A 20,481-nucleotide genomic window follows, 5' to 3' on the forward strand; every position below is an offset into this window, starting at 1 on the left:
TGATGATATTGAAATGATTGAAGATGATTATTATTTTATTATTTTTAATTTTTTTTTTTTTTTTGTATTTTTAGAATATTCGTTGTTAAGGATAATGGTTGGTTGTAAAGGTTATGCATTGATTGTTAATGTTACGGGTTGGTTGTTAAGGTTAAAGGTTTTTTTGTTAAGGTTATGGGTTTGTTGTGTAGGTTACGGATTTGTTGTTAAGGTTACGAGTTTAATTGTTAAGGTTACAGGTTTAATTGTTAAGATTACGATTTAATTGTTAATATTACGGGTTTAATTGTTAAGGTTACGGGTTTAATTGTTAAGGTTACGGGTCAATTGTTAAGGTTACGAGTCAATTGTTAAGGTTACGGGTTTAATTGTTAATGTTACGGGTTTAATTGTTACGGTTACGGTTTATTAATTGTTAATGTTATGGTTTAATTGTTAAGGTTACGGGTTTAATTGTTAAGGTTACGGTTTATTAATTGTTAATGTTATGGTTTAATTGTTAAGGTTACGGGTTTAATTGTTAAGGTTACGGGTTTAATTGTTAAGGTTACGGGTTTAATTGTTAAGGTTACGGGTCAATTGTTAAGGTTATGGATCCCTTCTCTCTCTCTCTCTCGTAACCTTAACAATTAAACCTGTAACCTTAACAATGAAACATGTAACCTTAACAATTAAACCAGTAACCTTAACAATTAAACTCGTAACCTTAACAATTAACCCGTAACCTACACAATTAACCCGTAACCTTAACAACCAACCCGTAACCTTCACAACCAATGAATAACCTTTACAACCAACCATTATCCTTAACAATTAACAATTAAACTCGTAACCTTAACAATTAAACATATAACCTTAACAACAAACTCGTAACCTACACAACAAACCCATAACCTTAACAACAAACCAGTAACCTTAACAACCAACCCGTAACCTTAACAATCAATGCATAACCTTTACAACCAATCATTATCCTTAACAACGAATATTCTAAAAATACAAAAAAAAAAAAAAAATTAAAAATAATAAAATAATAATCATCTTCAATCATTTCAATATCATCATAGTAACATCATGATAAAAAGAGAGAGAGAGAGGATTCATAACCTTAACAATTGACCCGTAACCTTAACAATTAACTCGTAACATTAACAATTAACCCGTAACTTTAACAATCTCCCAATATAAACAACGAAAATAATAAAAATAAAAATAATAAAATAATTCTCATCAATCATTTCAACTATCATCTCAGTACATCATGATAAAGAGAGAGAGAGAGAGAGAGAGAGAGGGAGAGAGAGAGAAGGGTATTATGATCTTCACATATTTTAATCTCTTGGGTTTTGTGTTTTGGGGGCTCAGAGAATAAAATCTTTATTTTTAGGGGCAAAACACCCGTTGACAAAGTATTAGGGGTGGGAAGCACGTTTTCTTGGCTTTTGAGAGCTGGAAGCATTTTTCCCTATTATCAAAGGACTAAGAATGGTCTGGGATAAGGTTGTTGGGCCCCATTGCTCTGTAATTGTTTTACATTAGGATGGCCCAATAACCCAGCCCTCGAGCTACTTGGGCTTTGCTAGGTAGGAATGCGTACATCAACTCATGATAGGACCGGTGGTTGCTGATTGGGCTTTCCCTAGGGCTCTTCAGATATGTTATTAGTCCCTTCAATTTTCAATAATTGCATATTAGTCCCTCAAATTTAGAAATTGCATCTTAATCCCTCAAATCCTATATGTATTGCAAAATAGTCCTTCTAATTAACACGTGTTGGATTTAAGGAGAATATTCCGTCAAATCTTACGGTGGCAAGCAAAGTGGCAATTTTACGCCTATATTATGTTTCTAAACTAAATTCTTAATGGGGTTAAACCTAATACTGGCTTTAAAAAAAATCCAAAACTCTCTTGAGTTCTTTTTTAACTTTTTCAGTAGTTAAAAAAGAACTATAATCAAAAGTTGAGTTTTTCAAAGTTTTAAATTTTTTAGTGCTTACATCACTCTCCTATTTGTCCAAAACAAACAAAGTAGTTGCTTGAAAGTTACGCCTTACAGCAATTGTAATTTCCAAGTAAAAAATGCCCAACCAAACAGGCCTAAGGGGAGAAATATGATTCACCGTGTGTGTTTTAGCAAGTGACACGGGCCATACAGCGCGGGACAAAGTGGCTAATTTGCAATAACTAAATTTTGAGGAACTAAATATCAATTTCAACGACGCAAGGGCCATTAATTATTCATAATATTACATAGGCCAAGGGGGTGTTTGGTTCACCCATTTTATAGAAAAGTTTTGAGAAAACACCTGACAATGGTATTTTTATAAATAATAGATTTCTGTAGATTTTCGAAAACTATGTTTGGTTCAAAAAAAATTATAGAAATTTTTCTATAAAGTAGGGAGTAGTGGGGTATTTTATGGAAATAAACTTCTCTCCAAATGAGAGGAAATTGCCTATAAATCTGACACATATATTAAAAAATAATTAAGTACACTAGTACCATCCCCCATGTAATTTCTCATGGGCATTGTTAGTAATCTATTTTCTATAAAATGATATCCAACTAAATAAAAAGAAAAAGAAAACAACATATTTTTTATAAAGTTATAAACTTTTTTATATTTTGAACTAAACAAATAAATAGTAAAAAATAAAACATATGATATTCTTTTAAGTTTTATAACTTTTTCCTAAAATTTTATAGAAATAAAAAATAAATAAAATTTTGAGCACTTTTCTTTTCTTTATTATAGAAATAAACCAAACAGCCCTTAACCGACCAATTTGGAACGCCCCCAAACCATTTAAAAAAAAGGAAAATTTGTGTTAATGCCCTAATTTTGAGAAGCCTATGTGACCCAAACCCTCCTACTTTTACCAATGTGCTTAAGCTCTCACTTGTTGAAAAGATTATGCCCTAGACCCTCCAGCTCATCTTTAGCTCAATTATCTATGTATTTTATCCAAAAACACAACTTTACCCCTCCTCAAAATCACTGTCATCTCTCCTCCATCAATATGCCCACTTCTTCTTCATCCTCTTCCTCCTCTGTCATCATCTCAAAATCCACACGCCCTCAACCCTAGCAATCTCACCTCCTTCTCCTCATGCTACAATCACTCCTCCCCCGTCATTAATCACCGTAAAACCCTCGCCATTAATCGAGTATAAAGTCCAACACCCGATCCCTCAAGAATTCCCTCCATTAATCGTCGTAAAACCCCAAAAACCCTAATTCACCATCCCCATTTTCAGTCTCTCTCCCATGGCGAGCCTCAAACGAAGTGGCTGGGCCCACCACCAAACCCGCAATCTCTCTCTCTCTCTCTCCCTTAAGCTCGCTACGACTGTACCAACAGCATACACTTGCCCCGGCTCCAGCGGTTGGCTCCCCACTCCCTAAGGCGTCAAAACCCTAGCTTTGCTTAATCCTCTTATGCGCTCCTCGATCTCTCTCCCACCGCTGCCTTTGGCTGAGCCGGGGGGGGGCTTATTAGCTCACAAAAGCTAAGCTTTTTGGATCCGGTCTTTTTGCAGCTCATTTTCCTAACGTTGGTGATATGTTCCTCTGCAGGCTCGGTGAGAGCTCATGGAGGAGGATAGAAGGAGAGCGTTATAATTCTTATGTTGATTTTGTATATCATAACGAGAGACTATATCAGGCGTTTCTATGTAATCTCAGTTTTTGTTTGAGTGAATGAACTCTGATTTGTTGACAATATTGCTTCTTTTTGCTTTTCTTTATGAATGTTGTTATTAGTAAACATTCTTGCGAATAGATTTTTAGAAGTAGTGTTGTGCACTTGAGCTTTATTTTAAAGAAACACAGTTAACATATTACTGCGACAACAAAATTGTACAATTTTTATATATCACACTCTGGTTACAGTTCATATATATAGCTAAGAATTTCAGGTCATATACACATTAAATGATAACATTTAATGTATTACAAATAACAGTTATCAGATAATTGATTAACAGTTGAGGGAAGGTTTTCAAGACTCTTTGTTTGTTACGCTGCATGCAACAATGATGTATATGACCTGAAATTCATAACTATATATATGAATTGTAACAAGGGTGTGATATATAAATGTTGTACTAATTTTCTGTCACATTAATATGTTAACTGTGTTTCTTTAAAGTAAAATGTAAAATACAGTAGTTCTATATGATGCTCATGTGTGAACGTTCTCATTTAACATGTTAACTATAATACGTAGCATGTTAACCTTAATTGGTAGATTGATAACTATGTTTAGTAATCTGTTAACTATAATCCATTATATGTTAACTGTTATTTGTAATCTGTTAATTAACACACTTATCATGTTAACTATTAATCATTATCTGTTAACTATTATTTGTAAACTATCAACTATAATTAATTATTCGTTAACTGCTATTTATAAACTGTTAACTATAATCAATTATATGTTAAGTGTTATTTGTAATCTATTAACTATTATCATTTAACGTATATATGACCTGAAATTCTTAGCTATATATATGAACTGTAACCAGGGTGTGATATATAAATGTTGAGCAATTTTTGTTGTCGCATTAATATGCTAACTATGTTTCTTTAAAGTAAAATGTAAAATACAGCGGTTCTATATCACGCTTATGTGTGAACGTTCTCATTTAACATGTTAACTATAATACGTAGCATGTTAACCTTAATTGGTAAATTGATAAGTATATTTAGTAAACTATTAACTATAATCCATTATATGTTAACTGATATTTGTAATCTGTTAATTAACACACTTATCCTGTTAACTATTAATTATTACCTATTAACTGCTATTGGTAAACTATTAACTATAATCAATTATATGTTAATTGTTATTTGTAAACTGTTAACTATAATCAATTAGCTGTTAATTGTTATTTATAATCTATTAACTATTATCATTTAACGTGTATATGACCTGAAATTCTTAGCTATATTTATGAATTGTAACCAGAGTGTGATATATAAATGGTGTGCAAATTTGCTGTCGCATTAATATGTTAACTGTGTTTCTTTAAAGTAAAGCTCAAGTGCACAACACTACTTCTAAAATTCTATTCGCAATAATGTTTACTAATAACAATATTCATAAAGAAAAGCAAAAACAAACAATCTTGTCAACAAATCATAGTTCATTCGCTCAAAACAAAAACTGAGATTACAGAGAAACGTTTGATATAGAGTCACTTGTCATGATATACAAAATCAACACACGAATTATAACGCTCTCCTTCCATCCTCCTCCATGAGCTCTCACCGAGTCTGCAGAGGAACATATCACCAACGTTAGGAAAATGAGCTGCAAAAAGATCGAATCCGAAAAGGTTAGCTTTTGTGAGCCAATAATCCCCCCGCTCGGCCAAAGGCAGCTGTGGGAGACAGATAGAGGAGTGCGTTAGAGGATTAATCAAAGCTAGGGTTTTGATGCCTTGGGGAGTGAGAAGCCAGTCGCTAGAGTCGGGGCAGTGTATGCTGTTGGCACGGTCGTAGCGAGCTTCAGGGAGAGGGAGATTGTAGGTTTGGTTGGCGAGGTTGAAGAAGAGGCGGTGGGTGGTGATTTGTTCATCGGCGGGGAGAAGAAGCCATGGGAATTGAGGGGGGGTGTTGGAGAATGAAGAATGGTTTGGCGGCGGATCGCCACTGGACGCATACGGAGCTAAAGCAGATGAGGTCGGGGATTTGAGTGATGCGGGCGACGATCTGATCGAGAAGCTCCAGAGGAAGGTGGGCCCAATCACTTCGTTTGAGGGTCGCCATGGGAGAGAGACTAAAAATGGGGATGGTGAATTAGGGCTTTTGGGGGTTTTACGACGATTAATGGAGGGAAATCTCGAGGGATCGGGTGCTGGATTTCATACGCGATTAATGGCGGGGGTTTTACGGTGATTAATGGCGGGGGAGGAGTGATTGCAGCAGGAGGAGAAGGACGTGAGATTGCTAGGGTTGAGGGCGTGTGGATTTTGAGATGATGACAGAGGAAGAAGAAGTGGACATTTTGATGGAGAAGAGATGATAGTGATTTTGGGGAGGGGTACAACAAACTGAGATTTTCATAGAAACGCACTGATAGATCTCTCGTTCATGAAAGCTCTATATACAAAATCAACATAAGATTATAACGCTCTCCTTCTATCCTCCTCCATGAGCTCTCACCTGAGCCTGCAGAGGAACATATCACCAACGTTAGGAAAATGAGCTGCAAAAAGACGCGGATCCAAAAAGCTTAGGCTTTTGTGAGCTAATAAGGCCCCCCCCCGGTCAGCCAAAGACAGCGCGTGGGAGAGAGATCGAGGGCGCATAAGAGGATTAAGCAAAGCTAGGGTTTTGGACTGCCTTAGGGAGTGGGGGAGCCAACCGCTGGAGCCGCGGGCCAAGTGTATGCTGTTGGACAGGTCGTAGCGAGCTTAAGGGAGAGAGAGAGAGAGAGATTGCGCGTTTGGTTGTCGGAGAGGTTGAGAAGAGGCGGTGGGTGGTGATTTGCTCATCGTCAGGAGAAGAAGCCATGAGATTTGGGGGCGGCGGGGTGGAGACTAGAGAAATGTTTGGCGGTGGATTGCCACTCGGACGCATACGGAGCTAAGCAGATGAGGTCGGGATGAGGTGATGCGGGCGACGATCTGATCGAGAAGCTCCACAGAGGAAGGTGGGCCCAATCACTTCGTTTGAGGGTCGCCATGGGAGAGAGACTAAAAATCGGGGATGGTGAATTAGGGCTTTGGGGTTTTACGACGATTAATGGAGGAAATCTCGAGGGATCGGAGCTGCGGATTTCATACGCGATTAATGGCGGGTGTTTTACGGTGATTAATGGCGGGGAGGAGTGAGTTGCAGCAGGAGGAGAAGGACGTGGAGATTGCTAGGGTTGAGGGCGTGTGGATTTTGAGATGATGACAGAGGAAGAAGAAGTGGACATTTGATGGAGAAGAGATGATAGTGATTTTGGGGAGGGGTAAAGTTGGGTTTTTAGGTACAGATGAGCTGGAAGGGCTTGAGAGCAACGGCTTAGGGCGCATTTGGTTGCGGGTTTTGGAGGGGATTTTGAGCCCGAAAGCCTGTCACAGTGTGCCATCTGTGGCAGCTTTCGAGCAAAATCACCTTTCTAGAGGAGATTGTTCGCGAAGAGCTCCCATTCAGATGGGACATTGTGGTAGGCTTTCGGACTCAAAATAGCCCACCCAAACGCGCCCTTAAGGGCCTGTTTGGTTATTTCCTAAAAAACTAAGAAATAGAAATGAAAACCAAGAAAATTCAAAAAGTACAATTTCATCCATTTCCATCCCTAAAACCCACTCACAACATCTAATAAAATATTATTTTTATCCAACAACTCATCAACCACATCTAATAAAATATTATTTTCATCCAACAACTCATCCACCACATCCATCACATCTAATAAAATATTATTTATATCCAACAACTCATCCATCATATCTAATAAAATATTATTTTCATCCACAACATCACTCAACTCATCTCATCTCATCATTTCAAATCACTCACATCATCCAATAATATGGTGACAACTCATCTCATCTCATTAACATTTCATTTTTAACCATTTCCTCCCAAAAAGCTAGGAAAACAATTTCCTTAAGTATGAGTCACATCATCCAGTAATATAATGACAACTCATCTCATCTCATCTATTTTCTTATTTTTAAGAATGAACGAAACAAAAGAAAACAACATATTACAAGAAATATGTTTCTTATAATTTATTTCCTTATTTTTTTCGCCAACCAAACAACATCAAAATAAGTTTTCTTAAAAAATCACTCACATCATTCTATAATAAGGTGACAACTCATCTCCATTCCTTTGATTTTCTTCTTTTTTTAGCAAACCAAACGCTCCCAAAACAATTCTTATTAGAAATAATTTTTCATTTCTTTGATTTCCCACTTTTTTTAGGCAAACAAACAGTCTCTAAGGGGGGGTTAGTCACCTAGAACTTAAAATTAGAACTGTGATAATCAGTGGGATAAAATTTTAAGGTGTTAGTCACATAGAACCAAATCTAGAACAAAATTTTAAGGTGTTAGTCACATAGAACTAAAACTAGAATAAAATTTTACAGTGTTAGTCAAGCAAAACTTTAACAAAACTAGAATTGGGATAATTGTACAAAATTATTCCACTTTTTTTATTTTTCTATACAAAAATGAGAGTTCTAGTCTCTCAAATTATTCCAAGTTTTAGCTTGGAACTATGTGGTAAAAAACTAGAACTCGTATTTATTTTATTATTTTTTATTTTTTTCTTTACTTATTTCCTATTACGGTTATCACCATCATTAGACCATCATCATAATAATAATTGTCAATATCTTATAGTCTAACCAAAAGTTATTTAATAGTAACGAACATTTTTGTAAGCAATTATCAATTAATAGTAGTAAGTTTAAAATACATAAATAGTATTTATATCTTCAAAATGCATAAATATATACTTCATGATTATAAAAATTTATCACACGTTATTTTATCAAAATATCCCGCTTCACAAAATTGTTCCTAGTTATCCCACTAAAATATCCCACTAGCAAAATATTATTCCACTTTAACAATTATCCTATTTTGCAAAAAAAAAAGCATTGTGAGAGAAACGCTCTCCCTCTCCTTCGCGTCTGCTCGCACTGCTCCACCCCCAAAAACCCTAAGCGACGGCGCCTCCGCTTTCCCATCGGAACCCTAAATCCTCAGCAGCGGTTCCCCCGCTTCTCGCCTCCGAGCCAGCCTGAATCCGTGCTGCTTCCCGTTATTAGAAACAACTTCATCCCTCAACCGGCGAAAAACCGTTACAGTCTCAGTTTTAGGGTTTTCCCCCACCGTATCTACTGCATCCGATATGGCCGATTCCAAACCAGAAAGCGTGCCGGTGCTGCCGTGGATGAGAGACCCGGTTCATATCGACGAGGTCGACACGTGCCCTCTCCATCTCCTTCCCGGCCTTGATCGCAGGTATTATTCAATTCAACTCAATTCAATTCATCCAAGTTTTTTCGTCAGTAGAGTCTTCACTACTTCAATCAAATTGCTTACCCAATCGAGGATTTTTTAGTATGTAAATGTTCTCGTTCTCGCAATTTTTCCTATGTTTTAAATTAACGCAGCAAAGTTAACCATCTGAAGCCGAAACCTCAGCATCTGAAAAACCCTAGAACGCCTAAACAGGAATAACTAACTGGGTTGGGCCAAACATAAAGCCTGATAACAAAAATAATAAAATTTATGAGCCCGATAACAGGAAGAGCCCCGAAACAGCTCGAGTCAAAGGAGTTTGGTCCTCGCAAACAATCTCAAATGGAGTTTGAACTTCCCTCTATCTTTTTTAAGATTCTTAACAGGGTAAGCTAGATAGAAATCAGTGTTTTTCAAGACTTCGATTAATTTCACAAGTTTTTTATTTGGAATTGTTGTACATGTGTGCAATTTGTCAATGTGAAATCTCGGTACTTGATTATATATAGATATATATATATTATATATATATGATATAATAATATATATATATTATATATATTATATATATATAGATATATATATAGATATATATATATATATATATATATATTATAGATAGAGAATATGGGTATACTTGGCCTAAGGATGCCTTGGTAGTATATGGACAGCATCTTGTCGCAATGACATGCACACCTTGAAGTTGGTGAGGCTCGCATCTTCATAGGTGTGATGTATGGTACAAAGACTGTGTCCACATCGACGTCACAGGATCCTTGGTACCAAGTAAATACCATTTTGTCTCCAATAAATATAATATAGTATATATATATAATATATAAGTAACTAATATATATATATATATATAATATTATATATATATGATATATAATATATATATATATAGTACAACTGTTTTTATAAAAATGTACTTTTCATAACTTTATGTTGTGTTTTGTATAAGTTTGGTTGGAGGAAGACCTCCATTGCCTGGTTATATTGGAAAAAAATGTTGTGTGTGGATACAAGATAGAGTTATCTCCATCTTAGGTGCTTCCTCTTTAGAGTTAAGGACAATTTAATCTGACTGGAATTTTCTAAATTGCAGTTAAAATCTGCCTTTAAGAGGTAGCTAGTTACAATTTATTTAGCTTGGATTCGTAGAACAACATATCTTAGGTTGAAAGTTTTTGAGTTAAGAGGCTTAAATACATTAAATTGTAGTTAATAAAAATTAAGTTCAATGCAAAACAAGCCCAAAATAGTTTACATTATATGAAATTAAGTTGTTCCTTTAAGTGTTCTAGAATAACAGATTCATGCAGTGCACATTAAATAATAAATATAATTAACATGCGTGCGCGCACACACTTACTCACAAGTCACATTGTTGCCCTATGTGCAATGTAGTTGAATTTGAAATTCTTTGAATTATCTATATCTGCGATCATTAGCTTGTTCTTTCTGTATCACACATCCTTATTAGTCTACTATAAGTTTACAAATATTTAATATTGGGCTTGTGATTGTGCAAGAGGTGGGCAATTGTTCATGAGAATTATGAGCGTAGGTATATTTTCTCGCAAAAACAAAATCACTTATTATATCTGAGGAGAGACTTATTATATATGTTCATATGTGTGGTTACTTCCAGATTGGAGGCAGCATTAAAGCTTATGGGTATCCAGTCACTTTTCCGAGTGCAAGTAGCAGTATGGCAAGAAATTATGGGGTTTGGTGCCTTTGAGCGAGATATTTGTGTTAATTCTCCAACAGGAAGCGGCAAGACATTGGCTTATGCACTCCCGATAGTTCAGTTGCTTTCAACTCGGAAAATAAAATGTTTAAGGGCGTTAGTTGTTGTGCCCACTCGGGATCTAGCATTGCAGGTTCGTGATGATGTCTTATTTGTAGCAACTTTAAATCATCTTAAGCTTCACATTTTGTTTCCTTTTTGTTCCACTAGATGAAATTCAAAATGCTTGCTAAGGCATTTTTATTCAGAGCTATGTAAACATTTAAGAATTTTGTTTTGACATAACTGATCCACGTTTTTAGTTATGCTATAGTTTCATTTCATGGCCTGATCGACAAAAATACTTATATGGTGATGTAGATGACTAGATGCATTTCCAGAATGATAAATGTCCAAAAACTTGAAGCAGGCATATGCTTATTCTATGAGTAACAACTTACTATAAAGCACTGCAAATTATTTAAATATTTGATATACTTGTATTCTACATGTTTTCTCCATGTAAATCCCTGGATGCAGTTACTTTGGTTAGTGCATATATTTAATTCCGATTATAACATCATGAAAATGCATCAAGCCTATTATTTTTTGTTTCTGTGGTGGTACATTTTATCAAAAGTTTCATTTTCATCTCTTTTTGACATCTAATCCAGTGATTGTTCTTGTTTTCTTTGTCGCAGGTCAAAGAAGTATTTACTGCTATTGCTCCTGCTGTGGGCTTGCATGTTGGTTTAGCTATTGGTCAATCATCAATTGCAGATGAAATATTACAGCTCATTAAGAGGCCTAAGCTTGGGATGACTTCACCTTTTGATCCAGAAGACTTACCCATGGAGCTAGAAAGTGCTGTGGACATATTGGTGGCAACTCCAGGAAGGCTGATGGATCATATTAATACTACAAAAGGGTTTAGTCTGAAACATTTATGTTATCTGGTAAGAATCTTGTATATTCTCTTTGGTTTTTTTTTTCATTTACTCAACATATAAAAGCCTTCACGAGCCTTCTGTATTAGTACCTTGAGGTTCAAGTTGTTGCTTAAAGTTCTATAGAATTCTCATTGTAGATATCATAACTTAAAATTTTCTAATCTAGGAAGGCAATTGTGCTTATAAATAATAGCAAAAATATTAGGTTGGAGGTGGCAAGAATATTAGCTTCAGAAGGGTTCCTACATGACCCAGTTTTAGATTCATTATAGATTCGTAGGATGCATCTTGGACTGATCCTCAAATGGGATCTAGTTATTTGGTAAGTTCAACTAGAACTGGGATAATTGTTGAAATGAGTTTTTATAAAGCAGGATATCTCAGGTGAATAGTGGGGGGTAAATTTCTAAAAGTTGGGCATCTTGGTAAAATGATGTGATATAATTTCAGATTAGAATGATAGTTTATGTATTTTGATGATGTAATATCATAATTTATATACTTTAAACTTACTATTATTTGTTAATATTATTTCATATAATGCTAATAAATTCTTTTCTAATATTAGTTAGACTAAGACAATGTTGTTAATAATAATTCTTATTGTAATGATTTGGTATCCACCATATTACCTGGGTACTTCTATCTTGATACTGTACCTGTACCCGACACGTACCCATCTCCATACACAAATTCATTGGACACTCCTTCCATATATGCATACATTTATGACATTTATTCAGGCATGTACTCATTTATACAATACATTTTTAATTTAGAACACTTGTCAAACTTTTCCTGGACGTAAATGCTACACTTCACATCCACTTCTTGAAACTCTTTGGTTTTCAAACTGTGATTTCATTGGTTGTTTGGGTGTCTAGTTCAAAAAACAAGTGTTTTGCAATTTATAATCATCATAATAAAAGAAAATAAAAATGTTATAGGAATTTTAATTCTCATAACCCGTGAAAAAAATATTGATATCATATAGTCTATTAATTTCATTATTTAATATATGTGTATATAAATATTTATATAGCTAGGTCCCCGTACCTTACCTTTTACAGATTTTCCATGTCCCGTACCTGTACCCATACACATGCAACATAGCTTATCTATAAATGTAGATTATGAATTGATGTATGTGTGAAAGGAATTAGTTTAAGAGATAATTTTGAAACATAAAGCAATAAAACAACATTCTTGATCCCAATCAACTGCTTCATTTATTTTTTTTGGGGGAATTTGTAGGTTGTTGATGAAACTGACCGATTGCTAAGAGAGTCATATCAGTCTTGGTTGCAGACTGTTCTTGAGATTCGTCATTCAAATGATGAAGCACTATCTACTCGTGCAATTACCTCTCCATCTATGTTATGCTCCCTGAATACTAGGAGAATATGGTAAATCTAATATTTGCCCCATTTATATTTGGTTCCGTGAGTATCATAAGGATATATTAAAGTGTAAAGTCTGTGTTCTTTTTCTTGTAATCAACTTTGTTCTAAATAGGAACTTGGACCTGAAAGCGGATGATTAAAAGAGTTTCTGTTCGGGATGCATTTTTTTAATAATTTTTACTAAAATGTTCTAATTATTTTTGACGTAAGTTTCTTTCTATGCAGTGGTATTGATAGGGGCTTCAAAGATAAACCTTATCCGAGGCTTGCAAAAATAATTCTATCAGCTACTCTGACTCGAGATCCCAGCAAGCTTTCTCAATTTAATTTGCACCACCCTTTGTTGCTGAAGAGTGGGCATAAGCGCTATCAGTTACCTGAAAATCTTAAATCACATATCCTGGTTTGTCATGTCAACTTCTTGCTGTTGTACTTCAGATAATAACTTTTGATGAATTAAATCAATTTTACACTCTTTAAACAGTTTTTTCATGTTTTATAACATGGAAATTAAAAAAAAGGAAAATACACCTCAGTAGGCATATATAACAGACAGTTAACTGCCAAATTACTAAATCTGCAGATCAGTTGCAACAGCATGTTGGGCATTTTAAGAATAAGAAAATTTCCCATGCTGAGTATTATTGTTTTTTTGCAGATTTGCAAAACGAGTATGAAGGCATTGTATTTGGTTTCTCTTCTAGAAGCTCTTAGAGGGGAGAAGTGCATAATCTTCACATCCTCTGTTGAGTCAACTAACAGGCTCAACACCTTACTAAAGCAGTTTGGAGATTTACCATTTAAGTTCAGCGAGTTTTCAAGTCGACAACCCCAGTGGTCTCGAAAGTAAGTTAAAAATCTAGGTTAAATCAAAACATGCCTCATAGTTGGTAGAACTCTTGTTAAGCTATCCATGTTTATATCTCCATTTCACAAGTTCTTAATGATTGGTAAAATCTTGTTCAACAATACTTGTTTTTAACTCTATTTAACACATGTTTGACCATATTTCAAATAGAACATATTTCATTGAAAGCATCATCATTGGTGAGAAAGGTGAAATATGTATCTCATTAAGAGGCATGACTGTACTCATGGAGAACTTTTCTCTGGCCAAAATCCAAGTGAATCTTGATGTTTATTAATTTTATTTGATCCATAGAAGATATCAAATGGGTCAACTAATGAAAGCTTAGTGGAGAACTTTTTTCTGGCCAAAATCCAAGCTAATCTTGATATTTAATAATTTTATTTGATCCATAGAAGATATAAAATGGGTCAACTGATGAAAGCTTAGAACGTCATTGAGCTTTTACCTTTGCAAATGTTTTAAGTCCCTTCCACTATGCCAAAACTGCATACTTAAGGTGAGGTTTGAACGTTATAATTTGCTATTCTAGATAACCCTGCAAGTTGAACACCCTTTTCATGAGCTGAAACCTGGAGTATTTTGTGCAACACTAAGTTCTTCTAAAATCCTTGTTAAACATATGTCTGGTTTAATCCTGGATTGCTCGATGCTATCTAAAACTCCCTTCCATTATATCAAAACTCTCAAGTTATGGTGAGGGCTGGTTGTATTTGGCAGTTGTAATTCATACATTTTGAAGTACTTTGTCAATTATTTGTTAAACTGGATGACTGAATCTAATGTAACAAATGGATGGGAATCTGAGCTAGGAGATGGTTATAAGATATATAAAGTCCACTTTTACATGTAAACTATGTAAGGGCTAAACTGAAAATAAAACCAAAATGCGCAGCGACCAAACCACAAACTTAAATAGAAGTCTAACAAAAAAATAAGTCTCCTCACACCAAGGTTCGCTATAATACGTCCTCATTTAAACCGTCAAGGATGGTAAACAATTTAATTTGTATCGTTAACGTTAAGAGGCAGTAAATAAGAGTGGTGCAGAAGAAATTTAAATTGATATTTTTTAACCTTCTTTAAAGATCATTTTGAGAAAATAAACGAGTGTCACAAATGACCTGGATCGTTACGATTGCATACTCTAAACTTTGTAGACCTTTGTTTTGATGATAAATTTCCTTGTGTTAAGATACGGTCATTATATGAATCGACCTTGTTACTTAACCACTATTGTCTTAATATTCTGATTGTGATTTGTGTAAATAATAAACTAATTGACCAAACATTGGTCCCCAAATATTATCTGGTTGGAAACTTATCCTACGTAGTCTTTAATAAAGAACATCCATTAAAAACCTTCTTTTGATAGCTTTCCTTCTGGATTATTATTCAGGTATTTCTGAAAGATATGCTAGTGCCATGAACTTCCATCGACCTAAGGTTATTCTGTCAAATGATCTGTACTATATTTTCTGAATGTGTTTGATGAGGTCAGTGTCGAATTACTCTGCAGACTACAGTCAACTCATGGAAGTATGTATAAAGGCATGCGTGCACACAATTAGAAAATATCTTCTCATCAATTCATTTAATAGTTGAACCATCTATGTGTATATGGATATTGGCAACACGTACAAGAAAGGGATTAGCAATGGGTGGGTAAATGTTTGTTGAACAACGTAAATTCTATCTATATGCAGTTAAGCTATCTGTAACTATTTTCTTAACCCAAAGATTATGATTTATGCAAGCTGTTAAATTCATGCACAAATTCCATGTTGCAGGAAAACGCTGAAGGCCTTTAGGGAAGGAAAAGTTGATGTGCTTGTCGCTACAGATGCATTTGCACGAGGAATGGATGTTATAGGAGTAAGAAATGTAATCAATTATGATATGCCATCTTATACTAAGACATATGTGCACCGTGCTGGACGCACTGCAAGGGCAGACCAAACTGGGTGCTGCTTTACTCTTATGAGCAAAAGTCAGGTAATGAAATATATTTACGTGGACTTCTGACTAGACTACTGTCTTTTAAGATGCAGTGGTAAGTTTTCTCATCATGATTGCTACCAATAGAGTATTGGGAATCAGTTGAAGAAATCTGTAGGTATAAATGCAGTTAAGCTAGCAAATAAATTATTTTGCATCAAGAGTTTACTCAATGGCATCTCCAGCATGTGAACATTCATAGAGCTGTCACAATTCTTTAAGTAATAATTTTGCTTTTATGATGGATGCTTTGTGACATTATAATACTCGTCATTAAATTATGTGAGAATACTGCAATATTCTTGTAGTATTAATTATTTTCTAAGGTAATAGTTCATTACTTCGTTAAATGATACATATAGAGTCATGCAATTGAAGCTTTATGCCTTTCCTATTTTTTGACACGTTTTCAGATCCAATGGAAAATTATCTAGTAGGTTGGCATTGCTAAGATCAACTCTTTGCTGCGCGTTCATTCTTATGACTGTTCCGCCCACACAATCACAAATATTGCAAACTTGTCACTAGCTTTTCCTAGTTGATTTTAATCCTATAGTATGTTAACAGTTAACAGTATACATCTATTTGGTGGTTAATCTGATAAATGTGATATGCTTCTATGAGAGCTACCATAGTAGATCTGTACCAAATGTGATTGGGCTAGAATCCGATCAGGCCACATCTAGATTTGCTCATTTCTGGTGGTCTACATCTAGACATGACTGCATCATGCAAAATGTTTGTCTGGGGAGGTAGCCTAAAACTACTCAGGGGAAGGTGTCATGATGACGAAGTGAATAATTCAGTAGTACCAATAATCCCATATTGGATATGATAGTAAGGTTTTTGGTATATATTAGTAGCTGAGAAAAGAAAAACTTTAGCTAGCATTTTCTTAGGGAGAAAGCATGTCAAAACCTCCACCATTAAAAATGCTCAGTCGAGAGCAGTACTAGGAGGGGTTACATCTCCTGCTTGCGTCCCTGTAATATGTTAAAACTGAGAAATCTTATGAAGTATGTGCTGTATAACATACTTTCACAGTACAGCACATACTTTCACAGGCAGAATTGCAATTTAAAACTGAGAAATCTTATGAAGTATGTGCTGTATAACATTCTTTCACAGGCAGATTGCAATTTAATTCTGCAAGAAATTTGTTTATGCAAACTCATGTGGCAACATTTCATCTTTTTGTTTAGTTTTCTTTAATCTTTCTTGTACTTCTTATACAGGTCAAAAGTTTTGAAAACATGCTCCAAAAGGCTGATAACAACTCCTATAGCACTTATTCTCTACCTGCGGAGTCATTAGAACGCCGTCATTCCAGTTATCTTTCAGGTGCGTTAATAAATGTTTGAATACTCAATTGCTATGCTGTTAGTTTGTCATGGCTATGATGGAAAAGAAGGTTCGTTTTGTTTTCTAGTTTAGTAATGGCGGGCTCGTAACCATCTTTATTGTTCACCTTATTTGACTTTATTTGAAAATATAACAGCACTAGAGAAGCTGAAAAAGCACGTGGAATTTAGAAGCAAGAAGAAAATGCAGAGTTAGGCTATGGTATCAGAGTTTGAGCTGAATGGGAAGATTGTTTGCCATTGCATACTTCTGGCGCTTCCACTATTTTATCCGGTAAGTGACAATGTTTTCTGCACATAACAGGACTTATTTCTGTTCTTTTGTTTATTTATTTGTCAACTTGTTTTGAATGCATCAATAGTTCCTTGAGCGATCTTTAGTTGTTCTTGGCTCTAAAATAGTAAAGAGAATTAAGGCTACTCAGGAGTTACAACTAGGTGAAGACATGATGTTTTGCTCCCTGAGTAGAAAGAATTTTAGATTCTTACCTTGCTGGGCTAAAGATTAGGTATCAATTATTATGCATTTTTGTGTAAGAGTGGCACATAAATCCTCCCCTGAGTTACAAGCCATTGGCCCTGGAGAGTGCAGTTTTTCGAACTCGGTCTTGCCATTGGTGGCCAACTGAATATTTTTGATCCCTGGTCTCCGATCTTGTCATATATGTACTGCCATTCATTTAATATGACCTTTAGTATCTTGCCGGCTAAATAGAGGATTTGATAATTATTACGATTTGGTTTTAGAACATCATAATTTCTTTGATTATAGCATTTTATGTCTTAATTTAAGAAGAGGGGCTTGCTTTGACATTGGATACTTTTATTTGGTTGGAATTGATTGTCGGTCAAAATACTAAAGCTCATAGGGAAGGCCACACAGAAGACCATGTCTTTTTCTTTGTGTACGACAATTCTGGGATTAGCAAATGTAAATCATCTTCTTATTTGAAGTACAAAAACACGTCACAGGTGATAGATCGTGGAAAAACGGAAAGAGAGTAGATCACACATGAATTACATAATTGGGAAATGTTGTAGATCACACATGAATTACATAATTGGGAAATGTTTTATGTTGATGCAACTCGAGATTTCTCTCAAATCTCTATAAGCTGATGCTTCCACAGTAGATGATGCTAAACTTTCTCGCTACTTGCTTTGATGCGATTGCTTTATATGGTCTAGATGGGAGATGTTGCTAATTTATACTCTTATTAATAAATGCACAGATTCATCACTGCGATGAATCTTAAACTACTGTTCTGCAACTCTTGATTCCTATTATCGAAACATTTCTCGTCCTTGCCAAGAAACTCAAACCTAGTCGTTCAGATGTTTTCTTTTCGCAAATTGAGGACCCTCAGTACCATGATCTGGTAACTGAGCTACTCATGATATTGCTTACGTAGCATGATCTGTATGTTCTTTTGTAATATTTGGACAATTCATTAAGTAGGATTAAGACCTGTTGTCATGTTAAATCCTCCGTTCGTAAGCTCTCTGTACTCTTCGCATAGGGCACGGCGCTCAGAGTGGCGATGGAAGAGGCAGTTGTTGCAGGGGAATTCTCTCAAGTTGCACCGAGCTCTTATCTTTGATCGGTAAGCGCACGAATCCAGCAACTCATACAGCGATCTGCTAGTTCAGTATGCTACATCAAACAGGCTCTAGATCAATGATGAGGAAACTAATTATTTATGTTTGAATATTAACTTTATTCTTCTTTTGGCATAAATTTTTTTTTCACATGTATTTTTTCAGTTACGGGATGTTTTAATAGCGGAGTGAGTAGTCTTAAAATGGGAGGAGAGGTAGATCCCTTGTCCACAATCTCCGCAATGAGCTTAACATTAGTGGCCCCATATCAGAATGTTCTTTTAGGCGATATTTTTAGTGGAAAGACATAAGTCATGATAAGTAAGAAAACGTGCTGAGTATTTCACAACACCCATTTACTGAATTAATCATGTGTAATAATATGCAACGAAACCATAGTTCTCCATTAATAAGATTGTAATCTTTTGTATGTGTTCCCATATTGTTTACCTAAGGCAAAAGTTCAATGAAAAGTCCCTCAAGTATTGACCAAATATCGTTAGGTTTTTTAATTTTGGAATTCATCAGTCGAAGTCTTTAATTTTACTTTTGTCATTAATCTAGTTCTTTTTTAAAATTCTCTGTAAAATTTGCTGACGTGTCAGTGACTTGGCATAAAATTTATAATTTTACTATTTTTTGCTGATTGAATGTTCTCCTTTCTCTTTTTGCTGATCAATTTGGGAGAAGGTAAAGAGATGATTTTTTGTCTGGTCAGCAAGCAAAGACGGAGTGATTCCAGTTAAAAAAATTTTAGTAAAATTACAAGTTTATTTTGCCATGTCACTGATAGCGGAGGTAACAATAGGCTATGAAGCACGGACACGCATAACATGACGCCGTGTCGTGTCGTGTCCGTGTCGGACACACGTGTCGAACACACGTATCCTATGTATTTTTTATGATTTGCCTCGTGTCGGCGTGTCAGATGGCGGTGTCGGATCCGTGTCCGTGCTACATAGACAATAGGGACTCCTGCTGATGAGTTAACTCAAATAACTCAAATGATATTTGTCCAATACAAAGGAAAATCCCTTGAAGTTTTGTCTTTACCTAATAATAACTGTTCTTTTCCTACGACTAGAGCATTTGTATGATGGTAGCATTTTCACAATTATAATTGTTTGAAAATGATCGATTGTTTGTAAAATTGTCTTGGGGTCAATTTGATTGTGACATGTTTATAAATGAGCTTAACATTAGTGGCCCCATATCAGAATGTTCTTTTAGGCGATATTTTTAGTGGAAAGACATAAGTCATGATAAGTAAGAAAACGTGCTGAGTATTTCACAACACCCATTTACTGAATTAATCATGTGTAATAATATGCAACGAAACCATAGTTCTCCATTAATAAGATTGTAATCTTTTGTATGTGTTCCCATATTGTTTACCTAAGGCAAAAGTTCAATGAAAAGTCCCTCAAGTATTGACCAAATATCGTTAGGTTTTTTAATTTTGGAATTCATCAGTCGAAGTCTTTAATTTTACTTTTGTCATTAATCTAGTTCTTTTTTAAAATTCTCTGTAAAATTTGCTGACGTGTCAGTGACTTGGCATAAAATTTATAATTTTACT

At 35.1% G+C, this 20,481-nt stretch overlaps 1 protein-coding gene across 1 annotated transcript; it reads left to right on the forward strand.

The window, feature by feature from the left end:
• Positions 8,615–19,342, forward strand: LOC109836674 (DEAD-box ATP-dependent RNA helicase 1). Its single transcript, XM_020404647.1, has 10 exons — positions 8,615–8,988; positions 10,643–10,877; positions 11,425–11,679; positions 12,928–13,079; positions 13,302–13,479; positions 13,735–13,922; positions 15,735–15,939; positions 17,178–17,283; positions 17,441–17,577; positions 18,824–19,342. The coding sequence occupies exons 1-9, from the start codon at positions 8,876–8,878 to the stop codon at positions 17,497–17,499; spliced, it is 1,491 nt and encodes a 496-aa protein (XP_020260236.1). The 5' UTR covers positions 8,615–8,875; the 3' UTR covers positions 17,500–17,577; positions 18,824–19,342.

The sequence above is a fragment of the Asparagus officinalis genome, chromosome 4 (genome assembly GCF_001876935.1).
Source record: "Asparagus officinalis chromosome 4, Aspof.V1, whole genome shotgun sequence".
In the NCBI taxonomy this organism is placed as follows: domain Eukaryota; kingdom Viridiplantae; phylum Streptophyta; class Magnoliopsida; order Asparagales; family Asparagaceae; genus Asparagus; species Asparagus officinalis.